Source organism: Leucopleurus acutus (assembly GCF_964270905.1).
Source record: "Leucopleurus acutus genome assembly, chromosome: 1".
Taxonomy (NCBI): domain Eukaryota; kingdom Metazoa; phylum Chordata; class Mammalia; order Artiodactyla; family Delphinidae; genus Leucopleurus; species Leucopleurus acutus.
The window spans coordinates 22120965-22141806 of record NC_139142.1 but is presented as its reverse complement, the minus strand read 5'-3'; the positions used below and the strand labels follow the sequence as shown (position 1 = coordinate 22141806).

General features: G+C 37.1%; 1 protein-coding gene across 1 annotated transcript in view; it reads right to left on the bottom strand.

Annotated features, from left to right (window-relative positions):
- Positions 1 to 20842, bottom strand: part of CEP128 (centrosomal protein 128) — a gene marked incomplete at its 3' end in the record, with an annotated part of 415812 nt that overhangs the window by 69571 nt on the left and 325399 nt on the right. Inside the window, exon 18 of the mRNA XM_082855117.1 lies at positions 5941 to 5990. Coding sequence (XP_082711243.1) covers positions 5941 to 5990 — 50 coding nt within the window. The remainder of the gene's footprint in view (positions 1 to 5940; positions 5991 to 20842) is intronic.

Genomic DNA, 20842 nt, shown 5'->3' with positions numbered 1-20842 from the left:
GAAGAGGGAGGGGAAAGGGGAGGAAAGGAGACGGTGAGGGAGTGGCTCCACGAGGGCAGGTCTCATGAAGGCAAGGATGTTTACTGTTTCAATGCCCAGCATGCAGCATGCCTGGTACACAGTAGGTGCAAATAAATAGTCCGCGTGTGGAATTCATATTTATGGAGGACCTGCCAGATACCAAGGTTTATACATTTCTAACCATAGTTAATCCTCTCAACAGTCTTATGAAGTCAGCAATATTATTGTCCCCAATTTATAAATATGAATACTGCCTCGAAATAACCTAAAGATGGCCTAGTAAAAGAGGACAATGAATAGAAAAAATCGTGTTCATAATCATCTATTTTTATCTCATTTAAAATAAAACCAAAAGCCAGATTACGGTAAGTCAGAAGAAGACGAGGGGCACATGTATATTCCAGACACTCTGTTAAGTGACTGTCATAGGTAGCACTTTGAAGCTTTTCATAACGAAGCATGATACTTTTTTGGTGTGCTTTGCATTCTGGGGTTCACAAAGTGAAATGGGGGAGGAAAGCAAGAAACTGGTGAAAGGTGAGCCAGGTAGGCTGGAAATTTAAAAAATAAAAACAAAAACAACAGCAACCTTACCACTAGCAGCCATCACAAGTAAGGTGTCAGTCACTGAGTACTTTTCAACTGAAGTGAGGAAGAATGGATTATCTTTTGTGTCTATTTAAAATGTTTCAGCTGATCTGCAGCGGATTAAAGAAGGGATTTGCTTGTTTCAATGTACCTCAAACCCATATGCAAATAGAACTGTGATACTGTGCCACACATTTATAGTCAAAGACAATACTTTGTTTTTAAGAAGAGCAGCACAATGTAACTGCAAATGAATGTCACACACACACGCACACACACGCATGCACACACACACACACACACACACACACACACAAAGCCAGACAACGTTAAGCTCCAGTGAAGAATTTTGGTAATTACCAGCTGTATTGTAAAAATCACCCAATATGTTTGTCTCCATTGTTTGTGATTCCTCTGAAGATTGAAAACACTCTCCTCTCTGCTGCTGTCCCCACCCTCGCCATTTTATCCTTTTCTGTTCCCACCGATTCCTACCACTGTGACAAATTACTCACTTACTGACCTTTTGTTTCAATATTACATTCATGGAGGGAGGGAGAGCAGAACAGGATACAGAGAAGGAGGGAGAGTGAAAGTAACTGTATGTGTGTGTTTGTGTGTGTGTGTATGTATGTGTACAGGAATGATAGAACTTGGAAGTCGCCCCCCAGTTTTTTAAACAAAAATGAACTCTAGGACAGGGATGGTGGTTGTTTTTTAATGGGTAGACCTTAAAGAGAACCAGGAATAGGTTCTGTGTAAATAAGAGACCAGCAGGGTGGTATTCATTTGTTTGTTTAGTCAACAGAAATTTAATGAGTACCTACTATGGAAAGGCATTATGCTACCTAGTGGATATTTACAAAAGTGAATGATTTGTTTCATAAATACGATAGGAAATTACAATTTTTTATTTTAAAATAAATTTTTATTTTAAAAGCTAAACCCCTTAGCTAAGTGGATTCAAGGATTAAACAAATATTTATTCAGCTTTACTGATTATTTGCCCTTTGAAATATTATTTGTTAAGCTTCATGACACTATGCTCTCTAGAATTTATTTTCTTTAGATCTTAGGCTCCTTTGCAGGATTTTCATCCTTAGCCTGTTATTTAAGTGTTGGTGTTCCACAGGGTTAAGTTTTCGTTTCTTTATTCTACATACTTCCCTGGGAGTTCTCATTGCTCCTTATTTATTTTTTAAAATTTATTTATTATTTATTTTTGACTGTGAGTTCTCATTGCTCCTTATTTATTTTTTAAAATTTATTTATGAGTTTTTGACTGGGAGTTCTCATTGCTCCTTATTTATTTTTTAAAATTTATTTATTATTTATTTTTGACTGTGTCGGGTCTTAGTTGCGGCACTCGGGATCTTCGTTGAGGCATGCGGGCTCTTCATCGTGGTGCATGGGCTTCTCTCTAGTTGTGGTGTGCGGGCTCCAGGGCATGTGGGCTCTGTAGTTTGCGGCACGTGGGCTCTCTCGTTGAGGCACGTGAGCTCAGTTGTTGCGACACGCGGGCTTAGTTGCCCCGTGGCATGTGGGATCTATAGTTCCCTGATCAGGGATCGAACCCCTGTCCCCTGCATCGTAAGGCGGATTCTTTGCCACTGGACCACCAGGGTAGTCCCACTTCTATGACTTTTAGTATCATCTCTATGTGATACAGAGACCAGATCTGATGACACCAAATTCTGCATGTCCAGTTCAATATAGGACATTGCCACCTGGATGTTTCAAGGTGCCCAAACTCAGAATACCATAAAATTGAACTAATCAACTTCCTCTTATCTCATGACCTAGCACAGCCATCCATGAAGTTGCCCAATCAAGAAACCGAAGAGTCATTCTTAACTCCTTTCTTTATACTCCCTAACAATCTAAAAGTTCCCTAAATTTTTATATCCTAAATTATACTAAGAAACCACCCATTCCTCTTCACACACTCTGCTACCACCCAATCCAAGTCACTGTCATCTCTCGGCAACATTCTCACGAACACTTGCTTAATTGGTCTCCCTGGTTTCAATCTTGCCTGCCCCCAATGGTTTTGGACTTTATAGCCAGTTACTTGTTAAAAATGAAAATTTGATCACATTGTTCTCTTGTTTCAAACCCTTTACTGGCTTCCCATATACTAAAGGTAAAATTCTAACTCCTTTATGAGATCCTTTAGACCTCTGTTAACCTTACAAACTCTTGTCTTGCCTCTCCTCTCTCAGACACTATACTCCACCACACTGAAATTCTTTCAGTTCCTTAAACATGAAATTGATGCTTTTACCTCAGGCATTCCCATATCCTTCGCACTGCCTAAAACTTACCTTTACTCCAAACCCACCAATGCTAACTCCTGATTATCATTTAAATACTGGCTTCCTTTGGGAAGCCAACTTGGGTTGCCACTCCACCCCTGCTCAACCTACCCACCTTCAACCCCCTGTACTTGAACCCAACCTACCTGTATCTCTACCAAAGATAGGTCCTGTTATATGTTCCCACAATGATGTATACATCCTCTCTAATATCATTTTTTAATATTTTATTATAAACATCTATTTAAAATTCTTTTTCATTAATTCTGGTATAAAGGGCAACAAACTATCTAGCATAAGCAACTTGCCCAGTACAGTGCCTTGCACAGAACTGGTACTCAATAAATATTTGTTCAATGAGTAAATGGAGCACCTTTTATTTAAAGGAACTGGGAAGTGTTTAGAGATAAATAAACACCTCCTAGCCTTAAGGAGGATAACATTAAATGTAGAATGGCTGTTATACGTAATTATATGATGATAATGAGTAAATAAAATTGACTTCAATTTGGATACATGGGGATTTGCTAACACTGTAAATTGTAATGAAATATTTAGCTCTCCCTTCTGGGATAATCTAATGCACACTAAACACTTCTGGAAGACAGTTTTACGATTTTATATTACAGATAAGAAAATAGGCACAGCAAAATTACTCAAGGTTACCTAGTGAATCATAAGCAGAGCCAAGATTTAAAACTCAAAGTGGTCAATATCCAGTACTTAGTGCTATAATTTTTTGTTTTGTTTTGTTTTTTGTTTTTGCGGTACACGGGCCTCTCACTGCTGCGGCCTCTCCCGTTGCGGAGCACAGGCTCCGGATGTGCAGGCTCAGCGGCATGGCTTACGGGCCTCCGCGGCATGTGGGACCTTCCCGGACCGGGGCACGAACCCACGTCCCCTGCATCAGCAGACGGACTCTCAACCACTGAGCCACCAGGGAAGCCCAGTGCTATAATTTTTTAAAAACTACTTTTTCTTTTTCTCCCCAAAGTTCTATTTTGTGATTGTAAGACTTCTACCTGTATACTTTAATAATCTTCTCAAAAATATCACCTGTAATATTTATAGTTGAATATGGAAACTCAGGAATGGAGGCCCTTTTCGATGGATTTTCCTCTAGTCTTTAAAATACAAGGCTTTGTGTGATGTGTCCCTGCACACTTGTACACTCTGAGAGGTAGTAAGCTCCTTCTTTGCTCTTAACAGTGTTAGTATTGGGCACTAATTGCCACTACAAAGGGCAAACGTTGAACTCTTCTGCTCTTGGACATCAGGTTGGACACTCTATGTTTAAACATCCATAGTTAGCTGGCTGGTGCATTCTAGTACACTCAATGGACGTTTCGGTAGAAAATGCTGCCAGTACTTAATAAATACTCGAGAAACAACATAGGCTATTACATTTAACAGGATTTCTGGTTCTAACATTCATAGTGTGAGAGAAATAAACTAAAAAAAGGTTTATGATGCCATTTCAAAAGGCCAGATATGTACTAAGTACTCAATAAATATGCTTATTCTCATTGTGGTATTCTGGGGCCAATGGTAAACTTAATGCATAACCAAAATGCATAAAAAAGCCTTAATCACCTTCTCACTATATACAATTAGTACACATATATACCTTTGCCCTTTATAACAATAAGCATTGCTGACATTAATTTCTCAGAGATAGACAGGGCAAGTATACACTTGAGATTTTTTTCCTAACCCCAGACTGAACTTTCTTTTTTTTCTTTTTTTCTTTTTTTTTTTTGCGGTACGCCGGCCTCTCACTGTTGTGGCCTCTCCCATTGCGGAGCACAGGCTCCGGATGCGCAGGCTCAGCGGCCATGGCTCACGGGCCCAGCCGCTCTGCGGCATGTGGGATCTTCCCGGATCGGGGCACAAACCCGTGTCCCCTGCATCGGCAGGCGGACTCTTAACCACTGCGCCACCAGGGAAGCCCTGAACTGTCTTTTTATACCTGAATACAGCACAAGATGTTAAAAGAATTCAACCTGTACAAATTGTGGCTAACACTTGCTACTTTTATTAGGTATGCAGAACACACCCCTCTTAATCATTCTTCAGTTCAATTATACAATTTTCTCTCACCAGATACAACATCAAATAGAAGAACCCCCAATTAAAGAACATTTCTCTTGCTCTTTGAGCTTTGCTTACCCCATCTTTTGTTCACCAGAAGCAAACATCTCTACCTCTAAAGCACTCAAGCCAGCTCATTATATCACTCTCCAGTCTTGCCTTGCAGCTCCAGGCCCAGGAAGAACTTTAAATGTCCAAAGTATTTACTGTTCTTAATCCCCATTGTGACGTTAAGTGAATTGGTTCTGTCATGTGAGTATAACTGATTTTGTTTCCCCTAATAAAGATAGACACTCGAGTTACCCATTTGTAAGCTAGCCCAATGTAAAAGGAAGAGAGAACTTCTGTCAGATGTTAAGTTAACATCAATTGCTCATACCATGGAAATGTCAATTAAAACTCTAGTGCAATCTTTCAAACACAATTTTCCAGTCCAAGAAATGTGTATACATCCATAGTGAACGGAGAGGCATACAAGGATAAGCTCAATATATGTGTTAATACTGTTGGTTAGTCATTAGTAGATGGTATTCATGGAGTCAGAATACTTTTGATCTTCACTTGAAAATGTAGATTCCATGAATTCATCCTCATTCATTAGCCCTGCTTTTGGGGAAAGGACTTTGTAAAGATGTTGCTTTCATTTCCTAATGCTGCAGTTCCTACTAAGCTATACCAGGGAATAAGGGTTCCTTTCAAGAGTAGCACAGAGACTGAGTTGGCTTCCTGCTTTCAGAGATTATAAATGTTCTCAAACACTTCCAAAATGAAGCAAATTCCAACTTGGGTTTCAAAGATCTTTTTATTTATTTATTTTTTTACTCCATTTGCCTTAGTGGTCTGAATGTGACAATAATGAAGGCTAACAGAGTAAAAACAAATGTTTAAACCAAAGATACCTGCCCTATTGGAGAATTTACTTTACCTGCAGAGATTCCATTTCTTCATCTTTTCTGTGAGTCTCCTCCAGCAGATCTATAATAAGAAAGTAAAATATCCATCAAAATACAATGTCAAAATGCATTGCCTCTTACTTTCAAACTCGATTCAGTCAGTAGCTTGTATAAACTGTTGTCCGGAAAGAGAATTTGATATATTTAAGTATAAGAAGCAACATGAAAGAAATGCCCTCTGATCCCAACTGGTGAGATGCGGTAGAGATCTGGATTCTGCCAAAGCTAAGCTAGCTCAGAGACCCTGGGAGGTCCTAGGTCTGGTGGCGATACCAGAAAATGAGACCAACTCAATTACAAATCCAAAATCATACCAATGGTTTAGAAATCTGGCCTAACGCTTATGTAACTCAAAAGCGACACAAAATTTTCTTTAAAAAAAAAAACAAAAAAAAACCTTTTTTCGTTTGAAAGAAAAAAATAGAAACAAACCATTCGCTCTTAAAATAAGCTCCCAAGCCAAGTTCCACCTCCAGAGTCAATTTTTTAACCAAATTAAAACACCCTGGAATAATGGGTGTGATTAATGGAAGCAGAACACCATCTTAACTGTAAACTCATATTAATTATCATTTCACACTGAGAGGGTGGGAAGCATTGATGCTACATCTGACCAACGGTCTGGCACCATCTCAGAGAAATTAGTGGCTGGAAGAGAGTTCTGTCTAAATGCATGCGTATAACCATGGTATCTCAGTGCCCTAGACTAACTTATGAACTTGCTATAAAGGAAAATGAATTTGGCAAGCAGAATTTTCTGCCTGCAGCTATACCATCTTGCGCTATGATCTTATTAGATCTCACAAACCTAAAGAGGGCTGGGCTGAGTTAGAACTTGGATGAAAACTGGCAAGAAATACCTACAGCAGCGCACATTAACATTAGCATTTGCCTTACACTGTGATTGATAGAGCTTACCAAGAGGCTGTGCTGCATAAAAGGAAAATATAACATACAGAAATTCAATATGTACCCCAGAAAGGCAAATGCAAATGTTTTTAGCAAGTGTTACTAGATGGAGCGGGAAGCAGTAATATACTGGGTAACCAAGTCATGCTGGTATATGTCATAACTGGACAGGCAATATCCTGAAACTTCAGGAGACCTGGTAGATGCTATAATTGATGGTGATGGCCCTTTGAGATTGCACAGCTAAGAGAAATACAGAAGAGTGGCAAGCAGTCCCCTCAAGACACAGGGTACTGGGATTAAGGATGAAAGTTCGTTTTTGCTATCTGTAGCCGGCTGATGTTGGCTCCCCAAACACCCACACTCAGAGTTATAACAAGAAAGTTACAGGAGCATGCCAATGTATTAGGGTGTATTTTTAAAGTGTTTTTTGTTGGCACATCAGGATTTTTAGCTATATGGTACAGAAAGCAACTTGGGGTGTGGTAAATTAAGTGCCCTCAATCATTCCTCTTTCTGCATCCTTACTCAATTGCATTGCGACATTGTAACTACTTCCATCAAGAGGTCACATGTATCTTGCATCTAGGCTTGCCTCCTGACTTGATTTGGTAAATAGAAAATAGGATACAGCAGAAGCAATTCTGTGCCAATCTGCAATAAGGGTTCCAAAAGGCCTCATGCATTTTCACTTTTCCACTTGGAACTCTTTCACCACCATTTGAACAAGCCCAGGCCAGCCTGCCAGATGACAAGAGACATATGGTCCAGTATTCTTTCCACCCCTGAAACCCTGCAGGTTGCCCCAACTGGTAGCCTGCAAATGCCCAGAAGCATGGATGACTCAGATGGGAGCCCAACTGAGACCAGTCAAACTGCCCAGCTGAGCCCAGTACGGACTTCAACTCAGAGAATCATGACCTATGGAATAAATGGAATTGGGGGATGCTTTGGTACACAGCACTTGCTAACTGATAGCAACCAGCTGCTAACTGAATAGCAAGCATTCAGAATTTATTAGAAGGATGTAAGAGTAACTTATCAATACAATACATCTAGTAACAATAGATAACAGGAAAGTGGATTCAGACTCTGGAGAGAGTAACAACTGGTCTGGGGGTGTAGGGATGAAGGTAGCATGAACTAATGGGCATTTTATACTGGGTAACACTAATCTGTGCATTACTCCACTCAAAATGAAATTCCATAAAGAGAAGAGCTAACGAGACTAGCTTAGATCTTTTGCCTACTGCTTGGCCAGGGGAAAGTATGAAGCACTTTCACTGATAATCCCAAAAGGATTGGATGAAGAAAAGAAAGGGCTGTTTCCAAACATCAGGGTACTATTAACAAAAGGAGGAGGTATGGATATCAGACAGGCCAAAACAACAGCCAGTTTTAGTAATTCTATCTTCAGTACAACTCTTTTCAATATTTGTGAGACATAAATTACTTCAATATCTTGGCTATCGTAAATAATGCTTCAGTAAACACGGGGGTGCATATATCTTTTTGAATTTAGTGTTTTCATTTTCTTCAGATAAATACCCAGAAGGGGAATTGCTGGATCATGTGGTAGTTCTAGTTTTAATTTTTTGAGGAACCTCCAAACCATTTTCCATAATGGCTGCACCAACTTACATTCCCACCAACAGTGCACAAGCGTTCCCTTTTCTCCACATCCTCGCCAACATTTGTTTTTGTTGTCTTCTTGATAATATCCATTCTAACAAGTGTGAGGTGGTATCTCATTATGGTTTGATTTGCATTTCCCTGATGATTAGTGATGTTGAGCATCTTTTTATGTGTACGTTGGCCATCTGTATGTCTCCCTTGGAAAAATGTCTATTCAGCTCCACTGCCCATTTTTTAAATCAGACTGTTTGTTTTTCTGAAATTGAGTTGTGTGAGTTCTTTATATAATTTGGATATTAACTCCTTATTGGACATATCATTTGCAAATATCTTCTCCCACACAGGGGGTTGCCTTTTTGTCTTGTTGATGGTTTCCTTTGCTGTGCAAAAGCTTTTCAGTTGGATGTAGTCCCATTTTGTTTATTTTTGCTTTTGTTGCCCTAGCCTGAGGAGACAGATCCAAAAAATATCGCTAAGACTGATGTCAAAGAGCTTACTGCCTATGTTTTCTTCTAGGAGTCTTATGGTTTCAGGTCTTATAAAGTATTTAATCCATTTTGAGTTTATTTTTGTATATGGTGTAAGAAAGTGTCCATGAATGAATAAAGAAGATGTGGCACAGATATACAATGAAATATTACTCAGCCATAAAGAACGAAATCTTGCCATTTGTAACAACACAGATGGACCTAGAGGGTATTATGTTAAGTGAAATGAGTCAGAGAGAGGAAGACAAATACTGTATTATTTCACTTATATGTGGAATCTAAAAAACAAAACAAAAACATACCAAAAAACCCCCAAAACAAAACAGAAACAGACTCATCAATACAGAGAACAAACTGGTGGTCCCTGGGGGTAGGGGGATGGGGTTGGGTGAAATAGGTAAAGGGGACTAAGAGGCACAAAATTCCAGTTATAAAACATGCAAGTCACAGGGATGTAATGTACTGTATAGGGAATACTGTCAATAAAATTACAATAGCTTTGCCTGATGACAGATGTTTACTAGACTTATAGTGGTGATCAATTTGTAATGTATATAAATGTCAAATCACTAAGTTGTACACCTGAAAATAATACAATATTCTATGTCAATTAAACTCCAATTTTAAAAATTTAAATTAAAAAATAAGTACTTGTGAGATCCAAGATCACTACTGCGTCTCTATGTGGGCGTGGCCATTTTGTTCCACTTTGGATATTAGGAGGTTCTCAGAGCTGAGCCCCTTGTAATGAATTGCATTGCTTAATGATACAGTGGAGCTGGAATGGTGGAGAGTGGGGTCTATCAACCATTAAAGAAAACTGATCTAGTTCCTCCAGAGTCAAGCTGGTATGGCAAACACCAAACCCCTTAGCTAAAACTTAACTGGATAAATAATGGGTACTGGATCTCTTATACAGCCAAACTCAACTCACACATTTGATAAAATATATATGTAAAGGAGTTCAGTCTACCCTCAGAACTTCACAGAATTACTGCAATTTAAAAATCATGTTCTCAGTTTTCTTCAAATACATAAAGGTCATGCTGCTCTTCCAAAAAGCTGATACCAATAGCGATGCTTGATTTTGAATGGCTGAACAAAAACTGCCAAGGAATTCCTATAATTGATATTTAAAATACAAAATCCCCTTCTGTGCACCCCCACTGACTCTCATCCCAGCTTATATCAAGAGTATAAGTAGACACTTGTTTTTGTTTTTGTCTCCATGTCACATCCCTCCCCTTTGAGAACTTCATGTTCTTCTTTTCCATGTGATTCCTGTGAACTTTCAGTCAAGGGGTTAACTTCTTTGGCCACAAAAGTAGGTCACGACCCAGAATGGCCAATTAGAGCACCCTACCTCCCTGAACATATAAGCTAAGCAAGGCCAGCAGTGACATGGATACCAGGAAAGAATATCTCCTTCTGAAGCTGCAAGCTTATATGAGCCTGGAGCTTTCAAGGCTCTATTTTCTACTATGTCAAAGGAACTTGTACAACAATGAAGCTGGTAAAGAAGAAAGCAGAGCCAAGAAACAGAGAGCTGGTTCAGGACAGATACACCCTTATCTGAAGTCCATGTAACTCCTGAACTTCTAATACTATTTTTTTTCTTTAGTAGCGGTAGTTGGATTGCTGTCATTTCTAAAAGTCTCTGGGGATGTGGCTGTATTGAACCTTATCTCTATGCAGAAACTTGGAGAACTTAGAGTTAGCAAGAATTTTCTATTCCACAGTGAAACATTTCATTCTGCAATAAATAGATGACGACATGAAGCTCAAAGAAGGCAAATGGTTTGCCTGCAATTACCTAGTTAGTGCTAGAGACGCAACTAGAGCTTTGCTCTCCTGTTTTCCTACCCCATCTATCATATCATGCTCTCTTTGGTACCACTCAGTACTTATTGTACCTTTCTTCATATGGTTATTTTTTAAATGCACACGTTTGTATTCCTCTCACTTACCTTAGGAGTTCACTGATGTCAACAACAAGGGCTTTGATGTCTTTATACCCATAGCCTCCCTAACCACTGCTTATCTACCTTTGCTACTTAACTTGGATCCCGCCAAATACCTTTCTCTGCCTACATCACTTCTCTATGCAGTGGCTCACTTGTTAAGTGCACTGTTCAATTACATGCATTTGGGATGATTAACAAGGTCATCAACCTGTGCTGATGAAATATGGCTATTGGGCATCACTGAGGAGTGACTACTCCACTGCAGACAGACACAGGATGAGAGAACCTGTCCACAGGTGAGACCTCTGGACAGCTGACGTTACATAATGCTGTGACACCTGAGTGTGATGAGTGCACCTGGATATAATGAGTAAACTTGCTGTTTGTTCTTCCAGCATCAGAACAAACGATCGGCATGGAAAAAGCTGAAGGGCTGCTCTGCTCCCTTGCTTAGCACTGGCATGTTCATGTTTTGCTTTATTATTCTCTGGTTTGCTGTTCTATACAAACAGAATTCAACTGCCATGCAAATTGCTGTGGCTAAATGTGCTTCCATCAACATTAGTAAATGAAAGATATTTTTGGTGAAAAGGGCAACCATTCTGTGTATTTTCCTTGGACAGGCTCTAGCCAGTTTAAAAGAGCTGATACTAACTCATTATGACATATGGTTATTAGAGGAGGGAAAAAGTCCCACTTGAAAAAGCAGGACATCATGGATGAGAACTGGAGAATCCTGTTGTTTTGTTTTGTTTTGTTCCACGTTGCATTTCTCTGGCACATGCAGGGTAATACATCATGATCATGTTTTTGGCTAAGACTGTCTCCACCACTTCCTTCGCAACTAGTGGTCTGGCTATTTAAGGAGGTTTGACACTTTTTATGTTGATTCTGGTTCCTAGTAGCCAAGGAAACAGATAGGTTGTTTGTTTATTTGCTTTTAAAAGGAGAATCATGTTCAGGTGGGCATAACCAATACACTCATCTAGCAACTTGACCCTTCACAGAAAGGTTGGCAATCATGTTTAGAAAGGAGTAGTGTTTCTTTTCTTCTCTTTTACTATAAAATATCACATCCTTATTATAACTCAGCCCAGCTGGTAATGAAGAGAAAGTTATAGAAACGAGGGTTTCAGACTCCGCAACATTTATAACAACAGCACCGGACACAGTAGCACTGGCAGAAGAATATGGTGAATTAGTGACTGAGGTTTAGGGAAAAGCATTTAGTCTCTGGCTCCTGTAACTTCACTTAGTAATTCAGTGCACCTTTTCAATGCTACTCTATGTGTCCTGACATTCAGTGAAAACAAGAGATAATGTAACTTCTCAAAAGAATGCAATACTTTTTAAAAAGTAAATTTGTGCCATTCCTCTTTGCGGGTGGTGGTTGCAATATAATGAAATTAACAAATTAACCAAATTAAAGAGCGCACTACAACCCTTAAAAGGTCATAAACGATGGACCTAGCATCCCACAGTTACATACTAGATACTCCAGATTTTATCTACATGCTGAAGACAATGGTTGATTTCTCTTTTCCTCTCCTGGCTCTCTAGTTATTTAGGATTACTGACATTTTAGGGACAGAAGGGACCGCTGAAATAACCTAATGCCAAGGTTTTCAGTTTTTTTTTTTAAAAAAAGAAGTAGAATTCTGCCTTACAAGTGAAATCACACACACTTTCAAGTGTATATTATGAATAAACAATTAAGAAAGCTGCTTTGGTGGAAGCAGAAGTGAAGGGCCTGGAGGCCAGACCACTGGACTTCCCTCCTATCCTGGGGTCAACCCCTGTGGTGCCGTGGTGGGGCAATTAAGCTCCACACTGTGCTGATTGAAAACCACTGATCTAATCCCACCTTCTCACATCTTGTAGATGAGGACTGAGTTCCGAGAGATTAAAAGCCTCTGGCGACATCACATAACTAGTAGATAGAAGTATGTGAACCTGAGCCTAGGGCTTCTGAACTGGACCAGGGTCCGATACTTTGTTTCATAAAACAGTGACTACCTTCCTTTGCCTTTCAAGGTTTCTACTGAAACGACATAGTATTTCAAGCCCTACCGTGAATGCCTATACATTTTCCAATGCCTCCCCAAACTAAAAGTAAATTTTGCTAAAGCACTTGTGTAACATCAGCAATCTATGAGAAGACCTACAGTTAACAGCTGTGCACAATAAAATTCCTCACCTCTAGGAGATAACATCAAAAGATGTGGCTTTGATGGAAAGCAAATACCTAGACACTTGAAAAAGTAGTTGTTTTTGGCAAGATGTGTTCAACATACAACATACAGAATACCTCACAACATAAAACAACAACAAAAAAATCTGTTTAAATGAATGGGTAACAGTTGAATAGTTTCTCAGCTTAATATAACATTTGCCAGTCAATGTTTTTCCTATTTTATTGTACTAGTAAACGTAAATAGGATAAATGAATAACAATATGACTCTATAGTAGACGAAATACCTCAAAAAACAATAAAATGTGTTGGTTTAAAATTAACATAAGTAAAACACTTAAAATAGTGTCTGGTACTTAGTCAGAGTTTATATATATATATGGTTTTTAAAAAAAATTACCCTTCAGTATGCCTGCTAAAATCAGAAAAATGTGTGAAAAATAATCACCTGCATTTTAAAACAAATAAGCAAAAAAAGCCCTCAAGCATCCTGCTTTTAGATTCCATCCATAATTGGTAGCTACATTATTTAGAACTCTGCCATATCTACTGCCACCCACTGGTTCATATCTGGATATACCACAATGAGTTAAGAGCTTTCTCATAAGGTCTGACCACAGAAAACACACAGGTTGAAATGAAGAATAACATTCAAAAAGTATGGCTATCCTCTGTGGTTTGTCTCAGACGCTGAAACAACATGCTGGTCTACAGATGGAGCCCAAATGGTCTAATAAATGAAAGGTTTAGAATCCACTGTCTGTCTTAGGTATGTGGTAAAACATCCAAATACAGGTACTCATGTTTTATTTGATGTCAGTTCATTTCTGGTGAAACTTTCCATCTTGACAACTTTACAGAGATTTAAAACATCTTCTCCACAAAACTGCTACACTACAGAAAACAACAAAGTAATCTACCCCATGCTGCCTAATTCTTGGCTCTGGCATGAAGAAACAACAAGATATAGATTGAAAGTTCCGATTCAATCAACTATTAAGATTTTTAACATTTCTATTAGCAACAAGAGCAGAAAAAGAACATATTCATTAAGAAACAAGTAACCTGTCTTAAATCAGTCTAAGGGCTATCTTGGTCAAAAGGACTGCATGTGACAATTAGCAAAATGAGCAAGAGACGTTTATGATCTATTACAAACACCACTTCAAGAATAAGTTTCATATGCTCAAACCCAGGAACAAAATCATGTTCCTTCCTACATACAATATCTCTAAATTACAATCACCTAATGGAAACTTTGGCTTTTATTTAAATTCCTTTATCTTGGACTTTGTTCAGGTTCTAAACTCATAAGGTGCAAGTGGGTATGTATTTTGGGGCCTATAGAAATTCTGGGTATTTGACTTGTTCATCTCCTGTTTACAGAAACTATAAACGTTTGTGCTGGTTTCTTTTTTTTTTATTATTTTTTATTTTTTTATTTTTTTATTTTTTATTTTTGTGGTACGCGGCCCTCTCACTGTTGTGGCCTCTCCTGTTGCGGAGCACAGGCTCACGGGCCCAGCAGCTCCATGGCATGTGGGATCTTCCCAGACCGGGGCACGAACCCGAGTCCCCTGCATCGGCAGGTGGACTCTCAACCACTGCGCCACCAGGGAAGCCCTGTGCTGGTTTCTTGATGCACCTACTAGTAAATTAGATCTAGCTTCCTAGGCCTTTCAGACTCCTGGGTCTACCCTAAATCTATTCTAAATACAGACCAAGTTCTGAAAACCAAACATAAAGAACAAATCTTGACAGCAATGAGAGATAAATGATACCATAGTTACAGGGGGGAAATAGAATGCTAGCTAATTTCTCATTATAATCCATGGAGGTCATTACATTTTTAAATGCTGTAAAAAAGAAATGACAACTCAGAGTCCTGTATGCAGTGAAAATATCCTTCTAGAATGAAGGTGGACTCAAGACATTCTCAGGAAGAAAAATTAAGATAATTAGTTGTCAGCAGACCTACACTAAAAAAACAACTAAAGAAAAGTCTCTAAAAAGAGAAGAAATGATAAAAGAATCTTAAAAGATCAGGAAGAAAGAGCACAGTAATCAAATATGTGGATAAATCCAATAGATTTTCCTTCTCCTATTTAGCTTTTAAAATTGTGTCCGATAGTTGAAACAAAATATGTAACATGATATGATGTGATTCTAAATGCATATAGAGGAATATGTAAGACAATTAAATTATAAATAGGAAGGACAAAAGAACATGAAGGAAGAAAGTCTTCTACAATTCAAAATGATAAAATGACAATACCAGTAGACTTTGACAGCCATGTATATGCAGTGTAGTGTTTAGAACAACCACTGAAAAAGCTATACAAAGAGATGCACTCAAAAACAGAATTGAAAAATCAAAATGGAATTCTAAAAAATGCTCAAATAACCCATAGGAAGACAGAAAAAAGGCAGAGAAATAAAAAACACAGAAAACAAACAAAAATGGCAGACATTAAGTCATAACATCAATAATTATATTACATAAAAATGATCTAAATGTACCATTTAAAAGATAGAAGTTGGCAGACTGGATTAATGACGACTCGGCTATTAATCCATGACATTGCCCATGGACCCAACTATATGCTGTCTGTAAGAAAGTCACTTCAAATATAATGACACAGGCAGGATGAAAGTAAAAAATGGAAGAAGACACACCATGTAAATATTAATGAAAAAAAGCAGGAATGATTATATTAATGTAAGATAAAGTAGATTCCAGAGCAAAGAAAATGATCAGAAACAGAAAAGAACATTATATAATGATAAAAAGGGTTAATCTACCAACTGATATAACTGAAAGGAACAATAGAAAAAATTCAAAATTAGAATTGGAGACCTCAACACCCTTCTCTCAACAATTGGTATTACAATCAGACAGAAGATCATCAAAGATATATATAAGCATATGCCAAGGATATATATAAGCATAAATATAACAGGGAAAACACGTGGAAACTAAACACTTCTAAATAAAGCATGGGCCAAAGAGAATGTCTCAAGGGAGATAAAAATATTATAAATTGAATAAAATGAAAACACAACATGTCAAAGATTATGGAACACAGTCAAAGCAGTGCGGAGGAGAAAATCTTAGAAATAATGCATACATTTGAAAAGAAGAAAAGTCTTGAATAAATACTGTATGCTCCCACCTCAAGAACCTAAAAAATTACAAAATAAATCCCAAGTAGTGAAAGGAAAAAAATATTAAGATAACAATAGAAATCAATGAAATTGAGAATAGGAAAACAAGAGAGAAAAATCAATGAAACAAAGAGGTGCTCCTTACATAGTTCAATAGAATTGACAAACCTTTAGCAAGATTGATGAGAGAAAGAGCATGTGACATCAGTAATGAAACAGGGTATTTCACTACAGATCTTGCAGATATAAAAAGGATATTAAGGGAAGACTATGAGCAACTCTTCACATATAAATTTGACAACTCAGATGAAATGGACCACTTCCTTAAAACATATAAGGTACCATAACTTACTCAATATGAAACAACTAATTTGAATAACCTTGTAAGTATTAAGTAAATTATATTTGTAATACAAAAATTCCCAGAAAAGAAATCTCCAGGCCAGAAGGTTTCACTGGTGAATTCAACCAAATGTTTAAAAAAGAATTAGCACCAATTTTACACAATCTCTCCCAGAAAATAGAAAAAAAGGAATACTTTTTAATTCATTTTATCAAACTAGTATCATCTTGCTACAAAAAACATACAATTAAAAAAAGAAATAGAAAGGAAACTGCAGCTCCCTCCTAAATACAGATGCAAATAACCCTAACAAAATATTAGAAAATAAAATTTAACAACATATAAAAAGAATTATATATCATGACCAAGTTGGGTTTATTCTAGGGATGTAAGGTTGGTTCAATATTCAAAAATCAATCAATGTAATCCATCATTTTAACAAGCTAAAGAAGAAAAAAAATCACATAATTGTATCAATTGATGCATAAAAATTATCTGACAAAATTCATCATATAGTCATGATTAAAAAAAACTTCAGAAAAAATATAGAACTTCCTCAACTTGATAGAGTGCATCTATAAAAACCTACAACTGACATATTTAATGATAAAAGATGAAATGTTTTCCCTGTAAGATCAGAAATACAGCAAGAATGTTCTGTCTCACAATTCTTATTCATCATGATATTGGAATATCTTTTCAATGCAAAAAGCAAGAAAAGGAAATGAAAAGTATATAGATTGGAAACAAAGAAATAAGTGTCCCTATTTGCAGATAACATGATTGTCTTCATAGAAAATCCCAAAGACTCTAACAACAACAAAAACCCAGACAGACAAAAACTAGCTCTTGAAATCAATAAGTGAGCTCAGCAAAGTCACAGAATACAAGATAAAAATACAAAAATTGATTATATTTCAATATGCTTTGAATGAACAGGCAGAAACCAAAATTAAAAATTAAAATACCAATTTAAAAGACTCCCCTCCCAAGCGAAATACTTAAGTGTAAATTTAACAAAACATATAAAGGACTTATATGCAAAACAATGATGAGAAATACCATGTTCATGGACTGGAAGACTCACATTGTAAAGATATCAATTCTCTCCAAACTGATATAAAATTCAATAGAATTTCTATAAAAGTCCCAGCAATATTTTTTTGGTAGCTAAAGACAAGGTTATTCTAAAATCTGTATGGAAAGGTAAAGGAACTAGAGCAGCTTAAACAAATGAGCGAACTGGGTGAAATCAGTTTATTCAAGTTCTAGACTTGTTACAGAGCTACAGTAATCAAGACTGTGTGGTCTTGATAGAAGTATATACACATAGATCAATGGAACAGATAGAGAACCTGATTATAGAAATGGAGAACAGATCAGTGGTGGCCAGAAGTTAAGGATGAAGTGGGGATAGAAGAGAAGTGGGTGTAGCTATAAAAGGCAACATGAAGGATCTTGGTGTTGATGGAAATGTTCTGTATACTGACTGTATCAATGTCACTATTTTGGTTGTTATACTATACAATAGCTTTGTAAGATATTTCTATTGGGGGAAAATGAGTAAGGGGATCTTTATGTATTATAGGATCTCTTAGTATTCTCACAACTTCATGTGAATAGAAAATTATCCTTGAAATAAAAAGTTTAATTAAAAAATTCAGAAGGGCTTTAGATAAAATGACAGAAAATGGATATTAAAAGTTAATTAACTAATTATGTTTTGAGGTCAATACCTCAACATGCCCTTTACCATCTATCCATCCTCATTGCAACTGCCCTAGTCCAGACAGCCATCTTCTCTTTTCTAGGCAACTACAATTACCCGTATTTCTAGAGCAAAGTGTATGGCTGAACTCTCTACTATTACTAAAAGAAAGAAAAAAAACGTTGGACATGCTGAGGAATATAGGGTATAAGCTTTGGTGTCAGTCACTTGGATATATAATCTTATCCATCTACTCTTCTTTCCTCCAGTCTAAAATGGGGGCAAAAATGCCAACATTCTAGGACTGTTATAATGATTATAGAAGAAATATACCTAACTTTTCAATTACACTTGACCTTTGAACTACACAGGTTTGAACTGCGCAGGTCCACTTACACACAGATTTTCTTTTCAAGAAACTTGTATCAATACTACAGTACTACACAATCCATGGTTGGTTAAATCTATGGATGTGGAACTGAAGATATGGAGGGTGGAATGTAAAGTTATACACAGATTTTTGACTGTGTGGAAGGCTGGCACCCCTAACACCCACATTGCTCAAGGTTCAACTGTAATAGTAATTATCATCATCATAATTCTTTCATCACACCTGTACAAATTATAATTATTGTTACTATTAATTATGAATATAAATTGTGTTGATGATTAGAGAGCCCCTCTTTTGCAAGAAAGAAAATAACTGGATAAAATTCCACATTGATGGGATAAAAAACATCAATATTCTCTTGAATATTGTATTCTGTTCTGAAGACTGAGACTCAACAACATTACTGCCTCCCTTTCACTATATCTTATAAACTAGAAATTAAATCTTTTCTTACTGATTTGAATTTGTGGGAGCCAACATAGTGGAATTTGTGGGAATCAATACAGTGGGAATCAATATAGTGAAATGTTGTGAAACATGCAACTGAGGTTTTACTAAATCCAAAATGGATGGATGGGGGGAAATTAGTAAAAAAATTTTCAGAAAAGCTATGATATCTTCAAGTTCTATACATTCCATTTCAAAAACATATCTTGAAATTCTCACCTGAATTACTACAACAGCATCCTACCTGTGTTCCCTAGCCCCAATCTCCTCTTACTAACCTTCCCCTACACTGTTCCAAATTATGAATCTAAAACAGAGATGCCATGTCACCCTCCATTCAAAAATGTACTGAACTGTTAATAGTACTGGATTCTATTTGTGCTGCTGAAAGTGATTGGTCATGGCTTCTTGTAGCATGTATGGTCAAGTATTCTAACAATATGCCTAAGCTCAGTAGAAAGAAGTTTCTTAAATTCAGTTTTGATGTCCTCCATGGATATGGGGTGGGGGGAATAATGAAATGTAGACATCTAGTATTTCCCGTGCTGAGACACATAAAGTCCAAACTCATTAATATGTCCTTTATAAAGGATATGTCTACAAATTTACTTCCAAGACCATTGTCTTCTCTCATCACTGCAATATCTCCTTGCATTAACTGTAATGCCCTTCCTGGACTTCACTAACTAGAAAATATCTAACCATTCTTCAAATCCCAGCTAAAACAAATATCCTCTGTTCATTTTCACCAACTATCCCATACCCACTCATATTCCTGGAGATATTGCTTTAGCTTCTGTATCCCAAAGTACTTTGTTTCTACTTTTATTATTTATTCTATTATAGTAACTGCAAAATAATTATTCTGAAGTTATAACTACAATTTACTTCATTACATTTTATGTTATTCCTCTATATTTTATCTCTTCTAATTCTCCTGAAACAATTGGGGCTTCCTATTCCAAAAGTAGGTATCCTCTGGCAAAAGTCAGAAGAATCAAGTCAGACCTGAAATCAGGATAACTTGAAAATTAGGACAATAGCAAAACCATGATAATACAGGCCAATCAGTAACGTTGAGGATCATGGCTAAGTTTTGACCAAGCCCATCCAAAGGAGGTATGGTTTACTCAGTATGATGAAAAAATATTAGAATGAGAGAGTCAGGAGACCTGGGTTCTAGCTCTTCCTCTGCTATTAGTTAGCTAATTAGATTTGTAAGAATGGTCACTTAATCTTTCTTGGCCACAGTGATCATGTCAATAAAATAATGGGAGTGGACTAGATTATTGCAAAGAGCTCTCTAGCACTGAAAGTTTAAGCAATGTACTTTAGTAGATTGCTGCATGGTCTCTAAATGTTAGCTGTTGTCTCTTAGTTGAGTGCCTCAATCTGGATGAGTAACAATTATTCAGAATCAACATGGATGACAATCAACCCCCCAAAACTTTTTAAAAACCCAAAGAGATTCTTCACTTAGTTTAAGTAATTATTCTTATTGTTAGGACCATTTATAGATAATAAGGACACATGACAAATTCATTCTCATTCACCTCTAATATATATTTGTTTTCTTTTACACCCAGGGTAAACACACTTTTAGATAATTACAAATCTTCCCTTTTGGTTCTT